Source organism: Miniopterus natalensis, chromosome 11 (assembly GCF_054644295.1).
Source record: "Miniopterus natalensis isolate mMinNat1 chromosome 11, mMinNat1.hap1, whole genome shotgun sequence".
Classification (NCBI taxonomy): Eukaryota; Metazoa; Chordata; class Mammalia; order Chiroptera; family Miniopteridae; genus Miniopterus; species Miniopterus natalensis.
The window spans coordinates 68,401,882-68,414,487 of record NC_142091.1 but is presented as its reverse complement, the minus strand read 5'-3'; the positions used below and the strand labels follow the sequence as shown (position 1 = coordinate 68,414,487).

The following is a 12,606-nucleotide window of genomic DNA, read 5'->3' as shown; positions in this document are numbered from 1 at the left end:
ACTCTCCCATCAAATAGTTACAATAACACTTGTTCGAGCTGCCTGGCCCATGAGAGGCAAGTCAGTTATTATGAGTGTGCTCTGCAACATATAAGTCAAAAGGAAGATGGGAAATATTAATATCAGCATTGTTTTTAAACAGTGTGCATATACACAAAATGAGCTGGAAAATGGAACCCATCATAAGGATAAAATATGCTTTAAATTATGCTTTTTAAAATTATATTAATTCTAAAATTGCAGTTAAACTACTTCATTCATGTAATCCTTTTGGAAATGTTTTAACAACTATTTCCAGGATCATAAACATGTTTCTGTTTCTTTTTCTAGACCCTAACACTAAAAAAATTGTTCTAAAAGTGAAATGAGGTAGCATAGTTTTATAATGAAAGATGATGCATGTCTTTTATAATAGTAAAAATTTAGAAAGATCTAAAATGTTCAATTATAGGAAGATGTTTATGTAAATCAGACTACTACTCATTAAGATGCTGTGACTAAAATACTAAATATGAGGACACAGATGGTGAAGCACATTTATAATGTTAAATGAGAAAAAAATTGTAATGATGCTGCTTATTTGCACAGACATTTTAATATAATTTTAAAATCTAGAAGAGAACATATGAAAATAGACTTATTTTCAATATGTATCTTAATATAATTATGAGTTAACATTAAAAATCAAGGTTAGAACCCACAACACCATATTTCCCTTCATCTAAACAGTTAAAAAAGGAGATGGGCTTTGAGGATAGCTTTATTATCTCCAGTATAACTAATTTGCATAGATGGAACTAACATAGAATCATATACTAAAAATCATAAAGTAACGTAGATCTTCTGTAAATAGCCGTATCATTGGCCCAGCCCTTCCCATCCTCTATACTCACTTTGACATCAATTTGAAGGTCATGTACTCCTATAGGAAGCAGTTGACTGTTAACATTTTTCCTGGAAGATTCCAAGGTCTTTCCTCTCTTCACAGCCATGCATTAATATACTGGAGCTGCACAGAGGCTGCTCAGGGCCCCTCCCAGCCATGAACTGTGGGCTCTGGGCCCTCACTGGGGCTGTGGCCTTGGGAATTTTGCCTCCCCATTCTCCCCAGTGTCCACCATTTCTTTCCCATCCATTTTGGTAGCAAACTAATCCTAGCATCAATCATTCTGAAAATAATAAAAATTCATGTTTCAACCTCCAAGTATATATAATAGTCAAAACTACATGAAAAATTAGCAGGAAGGCTGTCATAAGTAGTATTTTGTAATTATATTTCAAGCAATGAATTTTAGATGCATTTATAAGTACCTACATGTGCATATCAGTCACATTTGCATGTATTTTTCTAAATAAATATAGTTACTACAAATTAAAAGAATAGATTAAAACCCCATTCTAACTATGCTCTTGTTAAGTTCCTTGAGTCTACTGTATTTCTGATCCAGGATTATTATTTACTTTAGCAATAAAAGGTTTATTCTTTGTCTGTCTAGCTAAGCATGTTCCTTTCCCTGGCAATATGGGAAATGTTCTTTTGGAATTTCAGAGCTGTTTCTCTCCCCTCCGTGTTGCTCTGCTGATGTCCCTAAATGTCTCCATGTCTATACCCTTACTATTTCTGGAATTTGAAAAATAAAAACCTTCCTGATGGATGCCTGAAACTTCTTTTTTCTATTGCCCTAGTGATTTAGTCCATTGAAGAAAGAGACAAGGCCACATGGTATATGGTGAGGAAAGGCATGAAAATACCTTTACACCTTGGGTGAGTATGGTTTTCTATCCTCTAATCAAGAACTAGAACCTGTTTTCATTGTCGACCACCCCACACAGGTTCATGCCAACCTGTGAATGTGAACACACCCAACATCCCATCTAACAGAACTGCTCACTGACTGTCTTTAACCAAATACGGTATCATCTCCCATCTAAACATCCTGAACTTCCAATGCGGAGATGTCAACCTGAGGGACGGAAATAATCTTAAAGACAAAATGCGTAAGGCAGCCACGGAAAGCTGCTGGGCGGATAGAATAACAAATATGAACTGCGTCACCCCAGAAATTTGTTCTAAATATTAGCAAAATTGGGTAAAAGCAAATTTTCAAAGATGGCTTGTTTTTCACTTTTCAAAGGAAAGAAACTTTCTTCTAAAGAGTTACAGGGTGAACTTAGAGTATTTTTCCTTCTGATAGGACAAATACCTATGCCTTTTATCCAGCCTCCAGAATTTCTCTATTAGATTGACTCTCATCTAAAAGAACAATTTATTCTATTTTTTGATGCTTTTGTGTAAATAAAGAAAAACATCCCTAGAGAACCCGTTGAGTTGACTAAGTCATCCATTGTTGCAATGGATTCCCTGTTCGTTCCTTCAAAATTAGTAACAAATGCATTCTATCTCTAGTTACTTTTTTACTCCAAAGCTTTTTCATAGCTCTTTTCATTTCCAAAATCAAAGTGTATATTAAAGGATTCAACATTGGAGTAATAACAGTACAAGCCACAGCTATGGATTTATCAATGGGGAAGTTAGAAACAGGTCTAACATTCAGGAAAACACAGGGAACAAAACAGGGGGCCACCACCTCGATGTGAGAACTGCAGGCACACAGGGCCTGCGCCTCCCGTCCTGGTTGGGAGTCCTAAGGGAACTTAGGTGACAACCTAGGAGATCAGTAGAAAAATGAAGGTGACCGTACAGATTGCCCCGCCACTGGCAACTGCAGTGAGGCCTACAGAGTAGGTGTCCGTGCAGGCAAGTTCCAGTAGTGGGTACATGTCACAGATGAAGTGGTCAATGACACTGAGGCCGCAAAGGGGAGACTGTACTCGAAAAGAAGTTGAACCACAGAATGCACAGAACCTCCAACCCCGGCCACCACCAACAGCAAGATGCAGGCTGTCATCATGGTTATCTAGTGCCGTGGCTTACAGATCACCCCCAGAAGGCAGGCTTCGGCACCCCCAAATAAGTGTTCCAGAAAGAGCTGTCCATGCAAGCTGGGGAGGAGGCTGTCTTGTGACAACGGAGTAAGTCCATAATCAATTTGGGTGAAACAGCAGTGGAATAAGCCGCGTCCCTGAGTGACAGACAAGAAAGAGGTACGGGGGGAGCCCGGGGAGGGGCTGGCAAGGACAGTTACCACAGTGAGCAGGTTGCCCGCCATGTCACAATGTAGGTGAGTAAAAATAGGACAAATAATGCTTTTTGGCCCTCAGGATCCTGAGTGAGGTCCAGGACAAATCCTGTCGCATTGTTACTATGTCCCATTTAGTCTTCTCTAAAGCCTGTTTCAGGGATGAGGTGAGGAGGATGGAACCTGTAATGAAACTGCGAACAGGACTACGAATACATCCATTGTGTTTTGGAGTAAATCTTCATTAGTATACCTTCTACATGGGTTTACACGCAATAAACTTTTAGTAAATATCTATCCGTTCTTCTTCCTAGTAGCCCATGACGCCTTCCTTTTACAATTCTGTCTCTCTTCAGATGATTTTTGGGGGGACACAAGTAAGAGGTTCCATTTCTAAGTCTTAGTGGATTGTCTACAGAGAAAAGTATCAAAGGCCCAACAGTCAGTCATTTTGTATATTCTGGTTAGTTTCTATGTTTTGCTAGCTTAATTTTCTCAATTCAGACTTCCTCCTATGAAAATATATATTTAAGACATTAGCAATATTTAAATATATCATATGAACACCCCTTGGTTGTTTTAAGAATTCACCTTGGATCTCTCCCTTTAGTCTTTAAAATCGATGCTTCTTTCATTGGGAGTGAGTGTAGATACCTTGTGTATCTATCTCTGTGTGACCACAGAGCACAATAGTTGATCACTAGATCTGGAAATAGTTCCATGTAGCCACACTTCCCATATTTCCACACAGACTCCCTATCACCTCAGTCTTTCAGACAAGGGTTGCAATATCCACTGCAGATGATCTAGAACAGAAAGACACTAAAATAAAATATAAATGTTTACTTGCAAACACAGTCAAGCACTCTCACCGGCTGGGAAATTTTCTTCAAAGGAAAACAAAGCTGCTGTGTTCACATGGCTATGGAAAAACTGGTAAATTCATGGAAATTAACTTGGCCAAATCCATTATTTGCCAATACAAAACACCCCCCAAAATTTTAGGACACTGAAATTCATTATTTGAATGTTCCTCTTCTCAGTCAGTTATGGTGAGGCAACCAAAAAGTACTTTACTTTGCGGATTTAGGATAAAATTCCCATCGCTCGCCATTAATCTCTCTCTGTAACTAACAAGACAAATGCTGGGATTTATCCTCCTCAAATAGCCAATGACTGCGTGTTCTCACAGAACTCTTTAGCCTTTCAGTCACTCTGTCAGCTTATCCCTGAAGACACTTTTCCCCTAATTAAAAGTATGTCTCTAGCCCTCCCCAACTTCACCCCAGGAAACTGGAACTGTACACTAGTTTCTACAAGCAGTGAGAGACATCTATGCCAGGAAAGATAACAAGAAATCATCTAGAGGACCAGATACCAATTGAAGACAGACTTCAGCCCAGGCAGAAATTTGAATTGTCAGAAATCCCTCAGATATTTCTATCAGAAAAATAATTCTTCCACTTACATGGGCAGACACAGCCTCTCTAGCTTTTTACATCATTACTGATTTAAATGAAAGACTATATAAGGGCATTATAGATGAGTTTATTAGAATATTTGGAACAAATTCCAATGAAGTCATCTCTTCTGCAGTTTTCTCCCCTAGAACAATCCTTAAAGAAAAAAGATTTAGGTCTTGCCAAGAAAGAGTAGCAAGCAGACAAATATATGAAAAGCCTGTAATTTGAAAAGAAAAAATTAAAGTGAATAAGCATTATGGGTTTCATATCAGGAAATCTTTAGGTAAGGCAAATAATATTTAAGCGAAAATGAAGGGAGAACCAGTCTTAGGTTCCTTTATTCAGCCATATCCGTAGAAAAAAGGGTCCCTACTCTAGTTGTGGGAGGCCCTGAGGCTCAGGGGCAGAGAAGCTTGGGGCTGGGGAATTTATTGAAGTTGATGTTTCAATTATTGAAACACAGTAATCACAGTGGTGTAGTTCTGAAGGCCTAAATCTATGTCAGCAGAGCCATAATGATTTATAGGCCATTCATTCAGTTCCTTATTTTCAGTCCAGTTCTGACTTTCTATAAGAAATGAATTATTTTCCAACAAGAGCCTGCCTCTACATCAAATCCCTGATGGCTTCCACTGTTATTTCCTTAACACGGCTTACTATGGGCTCCACTGAGCCTCTCCACATCCACATATATTGCATTTCTAAGGTCTTAGGGCCTTAGGTAAAGACGCATAAAATACCTATCTGAACCAGCTGATTTTCATGATGTGCTGAACCCCACCAAAAGTTGGTGGTTTCCAGCTTAACAAAGAAATAGATGAAATCCAGCAACCCTAAAAGTTGCATGTATTACTTCTAAGATTTAAAGAGTACATCTTAGCACTGTTTGTCTCTTAACTGTACGTGGCAAAAGATGAAGAAGCTATCCTTAGTTTAGAAGAACTATCTGGCATGATAAAGGTTACTGTGGACTAAATTATGACTCAGAACTGAAGAACTCTTATGTACGTAGGTTTAAATCTCTAAGTCCCTTCCAGCTGAATGCAGAGTTACTAATGCTTTCTGCTTACCTGAATGACAGACATTTGCCAGATCATATTATGTTTACAATAGCCCAGAAGCTGAATTTATATGCTCCAATAAGACACTTTTTTTGCAATAAGACATTGCAAATATTAACTGATACAGACATTGCCTCAAAATACACAATAATCCACAGTAATTCTCTATAAGCCACATCTATTGTCATAATTTTTAGAAATGAAGTTTAGATATGAACATACTCTAAATAAATTCATCTATTGCATTGATAACACCATAATACTTCCTTAAAGGAAGAAGCCTGGGAAGACGTGGGAGCTATGGTAAACATTATTAGTCAACTGTGACTGATCAATCTAGCCAAAATACAAAGCCTAGGCCAACTGGACAAATTTATGGGAATAACATGGTCCGTGACCATTAGAGAATTCCACAAACCCTACCACATTCATTAGTATCTCTTTCACATCCTAGTGACAAGAAAGAAATGGCACTGACTCCAGGTGAGTTATAACGGGAAGTTACTCATGCAATACAATTGGAACCCATAACCCCAGGGCTCAGGTGTTCTCAGAAGTGCCTGCTATATGAACCTTTGAAGCCTGGAGACTTTGGCAGGAGCGTAATACCAACACCCTGTTTTGAAAACTGGAATTCGAGATTCAGTAATTTCCTGACACTGTGGTCAGATGCAGCTCATCTGAAAGACAACCATGGGAAGTCAGAGGGACTTCAGTCCACGCCACATGAAGCAGAAGAAATACTCAGTCAACTTCTGCCTGAATTCCTGGTATACAAAATGTTGAGATAAAATAAAACAGTTGTTTTTTAAAGCTACAAAAATTGGAGTCTTAGTCATGTAGCAAAAGATAACCAGCAAAAAGTGAAACCTGGAAGTGTGGTGTTTCCATAAGAAAATGTAAAGCCTGTGGCATTGGTTTTGGTCCAGGAGACCAGTGGCAGCTGTAAGGGCGTCAAGGCTTCTGCAATTAGAGGTTTAAAAGATAAGAGGGATGTCTTAATTTTTTTTGCAGCTAGCTAAAAGTCTTAGTCCATTTGTGCGACTGTAACAGAACACCCCAGACTAGGTGGTAGGCATCAAACATTTACGTCTCAGGTCTAGAAGCTGGGGAGCCCCAGCTCAAGGTGCTGGCAGACTCAGCGCCCGGTGAGGGCCTGCTTCCCGGTTCGCGGACACCAGTGTCCCACCGTGTCCTCACCCGCGTGAGGGGCAAGGGAGCTCTCCGGGGTCTCTTTTGTAAGGACACTAATTCCACTCGTGAGGATGCCACCTTCATGACCTAATCACCTCCCAACGGCCCACCTCCAAATGCCACCGTATTATAAATCATTTAAGTCATGAATTTGGGGAGGAAACATGCATTCATTCTATAACAATGTGGAAGAATTAATTATATAAATTATGAAAAAGTTAAAGGCGATATTACTTGATGAATAGTGTATGTTTGGGGAGATTTGGGGAGGATATAAGAAACCTCCATGTAATAAGAACAGCGATAAAACTCAGGATACAAGGCTTTCGTACAGTGTGATTCACCCTTGAGAAGGACCCTTAGCCCCCTAGCCTTAGCCCCTTATGAATCCAGACTAAACACAGAGGCAGAATCATCAGTTTCTTTGACCACATGCTTCCTACCATCTTAGGGGCAAGCAATGTTTTGTTTTAAGCGTGATTCATAGAGAGGATGTTATGAGTGAGGACTTTCAAATAAAACAATATATCCTGGCCTCTTTGTTACCTAATAATCTGCATTCCATTAATAAGAGAGGTAAAAATAGCATATATTGTCAGCATCTTTCTTAACAATGATATCACCCAAAATATCTGTAGTTCTGTATTGCATATTTGAAGCTCATGGATTAAGGAATATTCTAATTTTATATATATAAGGCAGAGCCTGGGTCCCTACAGAAGGTTATGAAACACTATAAGCAAAAAAGGAGGTGGGTTATTGAAAAATAGGAGAATTATCAGATAGTCTAAATTATCTAGGAGTATTAATGGATCACCTTCATGAAAATATAATAACAACAGAGTTGATCCACATAAGAAGATTATATGATTTCCCAAACAGAAAAATATATGATTTATTTTTCTGCATATCTGCCTTGTTCATTCAGATTATTTTTATATAGTTAGCCTCCTCGTGATTAACATTAGAACTCTGAAACATCATTTTCCTTCAACCTTCTCGTGAGAAGCAATATGAAAAATTATATATTTAAAGTATTTTATAGATACAAAAATAAGATATTTGCTTCAAGTATTAATATGGGCTATCTTTGTGTGGGGAGAAGTGAATCAAGTTTTTACATCTTAATTTTTATTTTATTTTCTGAAATCTGTAATGAGCCCTATTAATTCTGAAAAAGGTTATATTTTTAAGAGCGAAAACATGAGAAAGTCTTCCATTAACTAAAGTAAATTTACAGTATTAACTATAGCGAGCTCATCACACAGAACATAAATTTATTGTCTCAACAAAGACTTTTTACACATAAAAACTGAACATATTTTTTCCAACAAATGACGAAAATCTTAAAAATACTTTTAAACAAAACGTCTATATTGGACTAGGAAATAATGAAAATCTTATAAACACTTTTTAATCACTGGAAGTATTCACATAATAAATGTTTCTTCATCACGCCCGAGTCATTCAACCTGAGGAGACACTTACTGCAGTTAAATCGCCACACACTACTTCCCTGGGAGGAACAATTCATTGAAAATAAGGGAACTGCTTCTCTGCTCCCTCATTTTCTTTGTCTGGCCCAGAGCCTTTCCATGGCACTCTTCATCTCCCTGTTTCTCAGCGTGTAGATGAGGGGGTTCAGCATGGGGGTGACGACGGTGTAAAACACGGTCAAGGACTTATCGATGGGGAGGGTAGAAGGAGGTCTCACGTACATGAAAATACAAGGGACGAAGAAGAGGACCACGACAGTGACGTGGTAGCCACAGGTGGACAAAGCCTTGTGCCTCCCCTCCTGCCTCGGGGCCTTCAGGGAGCGCACGATGACCCCGTAGGAGACGAGCAAGAGCACGAAGATGACCGCACAGATGCCCCCATCGTTGGCAACCACGACCAGGCCGATGACGTAGGTGTCCGTGCAGGCAAGGTTCAGCAAGGGGTACATGTCACAGATGAAGTGGTCGATGACGTTGGGGCCACAGAAGGGAAGGTTGTAAACAAAGAGCAGCTGAACCGCGGCGTGTAAGAAGCCTCCCAGCCAGGCCAGCAGCAGCAGCCCGACGCACACGCGCTGGCTCATGACGGTCAAATAGTGCAACGGTTTACAGATGGCCACGTAGCGGTCATAGGCCATGGCCACCAGGAGCAGGATCTCGGCACCACCGAACAAGTGTGCCGTGAAAAGCTGGCTCATGCAAGCCTGGAAGGAAATGGTTTTCCTCTCACGCAGTAAGCCGATGATCAGACTCGGGGTAACTGTAGTCGAGTAAGCAACATCCATAAATGATAAGTAGCCCAGAAAGAAGTACATTGGGGCATCCAGGCTGGGGCTGGCCACGACAGTCACGACAACGAGCAGGTTGCCCACCACTGTCACAATGTAGATAAACCAGAACACAACAGATAATACTTTCTGACCCCAAAGGCTCTGCGTGAGCCCCAACAGGACAAACTCAGTGACGTTGTTCCTTTGGTCCATGGGTCTTTCTGTACGTCTTACGCCAGAGCTCAGGATAAGTTACCTGTAAATATAATTATTACTCGAGACTTCCTGAAATCTTAAGATAAGTTGTGTATTCATTCAACAAAGAGGCATAAAGATTTATTGCATTGCAGTGATCTCAGAGATTATAGTAGGAGGCCGACTGAAACATGGCCCTGGCCTCGGCAATCTCACAGACGAGTGGAGAGGGGAGTAATTCGAGATGCATGTGGGGAAAGGAGACATCAAATAAGTGGGTTGCCACAAGCAGCTTTTTAATGGAAGCTAATAAAAGTGTACATGTAGCTTATGCCTTATACAAGAACAAAAGCTGATTAAAGGTTTAATGAAAAACTAAAGCAAGATTTACTTTATGTTTACTTTCTAGTTAATAAAAGAGAGGACTTTCTAGTCTAGAGGTGAGAGAATCTTCTTATCACTGACATCCCATACAGTCAATATCAAATTGTTCAAAGGATTTAGGAATAGATACCATAAAGTCTATAGACCAAAGTAGTTTGAGGGGAAAAATTACATTTTAGAGGATGTACACAGGGTTAATATCTAAAATAGACAAAGAGCTCTAAGTAAATAACAAATGAAAGACAAATCAATAGCAAAGTGGGTAACCATATAAACAGGCAAATAAAGAAAAAAATAAATCGAAATGGCCAAAAAACATGCAAGATGCTGAAACTCACCTGTAAACAGAAAAGTAGAAATTGAAGAGTTTTCTTACTACCGAATGACCTTGGATTTTTGAAAATCACTCAATCAAGTTCTACTGATGCTGCAGCATTCTCTAATTTTTAATAGATTAACAAACAATGCTTAGAGAACACATTAATTGAACCTATCACAAGATTTAAAAATATCTACCTATTAAAAAACCTCCAAATAGTTATACTTAAAAGAATACTAAAGTTCATGATTTTCTAAGCACTTTGCTGTAGATCTGAAAGTAATATAGAATAATATTGAAGGTAAACTGTAATTGAAAAATAAATTAAAGTTTTTTAAAAAGAATACTGATATTAGAAAAGTAAATCTATTCTGGATCTTTATAGTATGAAAATATCCAAGAGGGTATTACAGAATTGAATTAGTCCCCATATATTTTAGTAATCAAAAGATTGTGGCTGAATATGAGAATTATATAGAACTTTTTTTTTTTTTTTTAGAAACTTAAGACTTGGGTACATCAAGTAAATCCAATGTAGGGGGGAATCAAAACTCCCAATAGAAAAAAAAGTTAGCGCTCTCTGGGCAATTAAATCTGTTGGGATGACACTGGTTAATAAAACTATACAGGTTTTGGGGGTACGACTCTATCATGCATCATCTGTGTATTGTATTGTGTGTTCATTACCCGAAGTTTCCTTCCATCATCATTTATCTCCCCTTTCCTCTCTCCTGTCTCCTCCCACCCCCTTTTCCTCTGGTAATCATCATACTGTTTTCTGTCTATGAGGTTTGGGGTTTTTTGCTTAATCCCCTCGCCTTTTTCACCCGGCCACCCCGCCCCTGCCCTCTGACGGCTGCCAGCCTGTTCTCTGCATCTGTGTCTGTTTCTATTTGTTTATTTTGTTCATTAGATTCTACATAGAAGTGAAAGCATACGGTCCTTGTCTTTATGTGACTGCCTTATTTCACTGAGCAGAATGCCCCCAAGGCCCATCACAGGAGAGCTTTCAGAAGACGGTGACTTTTCCCACCACCGCTGCGTCCTCCAAGGCCGACTCCGGGCCCTGATGCATCAGCGCGCCCGCTGAGTTACCTGCGTGACGAGAGCCACCCAGTTCCCGGCCTGGGCCCGGGCCTTCTCCCTTGTCCTTCATGCTCGGGGGCCGCCTCCGTGGACACGGACAGCGAGATATCGCAGGCACCGCCCCGGAGCGCGAACTGCTTCCATGTGACCCGCTCTGTCCCTGCTGAGAGGAAACCGGGTTCCCTCTGACTGTGACAGAGACCCAAAGCACTCCTCGCCGGCAGAACTGGTCCCAATAACAGACAAGTGTCAAATCAACATTCTGATGAGAGAGAAAACTGTGCGTGGATTAGATAAATATTTTACCGTGTGCGCTTTAGAGCAATAAAAGCGAAATACGGAGTGAAATAGCCTTTCCAACAGCCCGCTCCCGGCCAGCTTCCCCGGCCTTCTCGCACAGCACCGCTGAGCTTTCGGCTGTCTGGAGCACGGAGAGAAATCTCATGCATACTCTAGAGAAGTTTCGACAACTTTATGTTGTGAGCCCATCATTTCAATTCCTGAAAAGGCTGGCCCTGTGAATACTGATGGCCACTGCCCTCTCTGAGGTGAGGGCCAAGGTCTGCAAACACTTTATCTTCACTGAATGGTTCCCGAGCCATTCAGCTGGTGCATCTCCAAGGGCGATTCTCCTCTAATTAAATTCACTGGGGCCTTAAGCGTAGTACCGAGGGCAGATTCTGCATCTCCAGAGATGCCACCAGGATAATCACCATGCAGGGCAGGCCTGATAGAGCCATGCCCTCTGGGGGTTGGGGGAGGTCATAAAGGAGTAACTCAGGTCAAATCACCAAAGGGGGAAAGTCCAGTCTGGGCAGAAACAAAATATGCATTTACTCTCCTGTCTAAATCCTGACCTGCAGCTCACTGTCTCTCATCCCTGGACACAGCTGATAAACGCTGTCAATTCCTTGACCGCACCCTCTAAAGTGGCCCCCTGCTCTCTGAGTCACTGCATCACATCACTTTTTTAAGCACTTTTCACTCTGAATGTAGCATGGTTTTTTATGTTTATTTGCTTATTGCCTATCTCCCTTTGCTAGAAAGTGTTACGTGGGATGTGTCACTATTATGATATGTACCATTGCGTTTAAGATTGCAAGTTCTAAAGCCAAAACACACGGGTGGAGCCCTGGCCTGTTTGGCTCAGTGGTTAGAGCATCAGGCTACAGACTGAAGGGCCCCTGGTTCTACTCCAGCCAAGGGCACGTACCTCAGTTGCAGGCTTGATCCCCAGCCCTGGTCGGGGTGCGTGCAGGAGGCAACCCATCGATGTACATCGATGTTTCTCTCTCCCTCCCTCACTCTCTGTGTCTCTCTGTCCCTCCCTTCCACTCTCTCTGAAAAGCAATGGAAAAAGTATCCTCAGGTGAGAATAAAAAAAAAATGGGTGGAAATCCTACTCAGGCATCTAGTTCTGCAACATACAGTAAACCAAACTTTCCAAGCATCAGTTCATTCTTCTGGAAAGCAAGGATAACATTATGTTTCATCA

General features: G+C 40.6%; 1 protein-coding gene and 1 pseudogene across 1 annotated transcript; both read right to left on the bottom strand.

Annotated features, from left to right (window-relative positions):
* Nucleotides 1–2,333: 2,333 nt before the first annotated feature.
* On the bottom strand, nucleotides 2,334–3,274 carry LOC107530266 (olfactory receptor 4A15-like; annotated as a pseudogene).
* A 5,148-nt stretch (nucleotides 3,275–8,422) lies between these two features.
* Nucleotides 8,423–9,479, bottom strand: LOC107530281 (olfactory receptor 4A15-like). Its single transcript, XM_016203968.2, has one exon. It carries the CDS (start codon nucleotides 9,338–9,340, stop codon nucleotides 8,423–8,425), a length of 918 nt encoding a protein of 305 aa, XP_016059454.1. The 5' UTR covers nucleotides 9,341–9,479.
* Between the last annotated feature and the right edge of the window lie 3,127 nt (nucleotides 9,480–12,606).

Excerpts from the sequence above, each read along its gene's own strand:
- LOC107530281 (XM_016203968.2), bottom strand. The coding sequence starts at position 9,340 with ATGGACCAAAGGAACAACGTCACTGAGTTTGTCCTGTTGGGGCTCACG.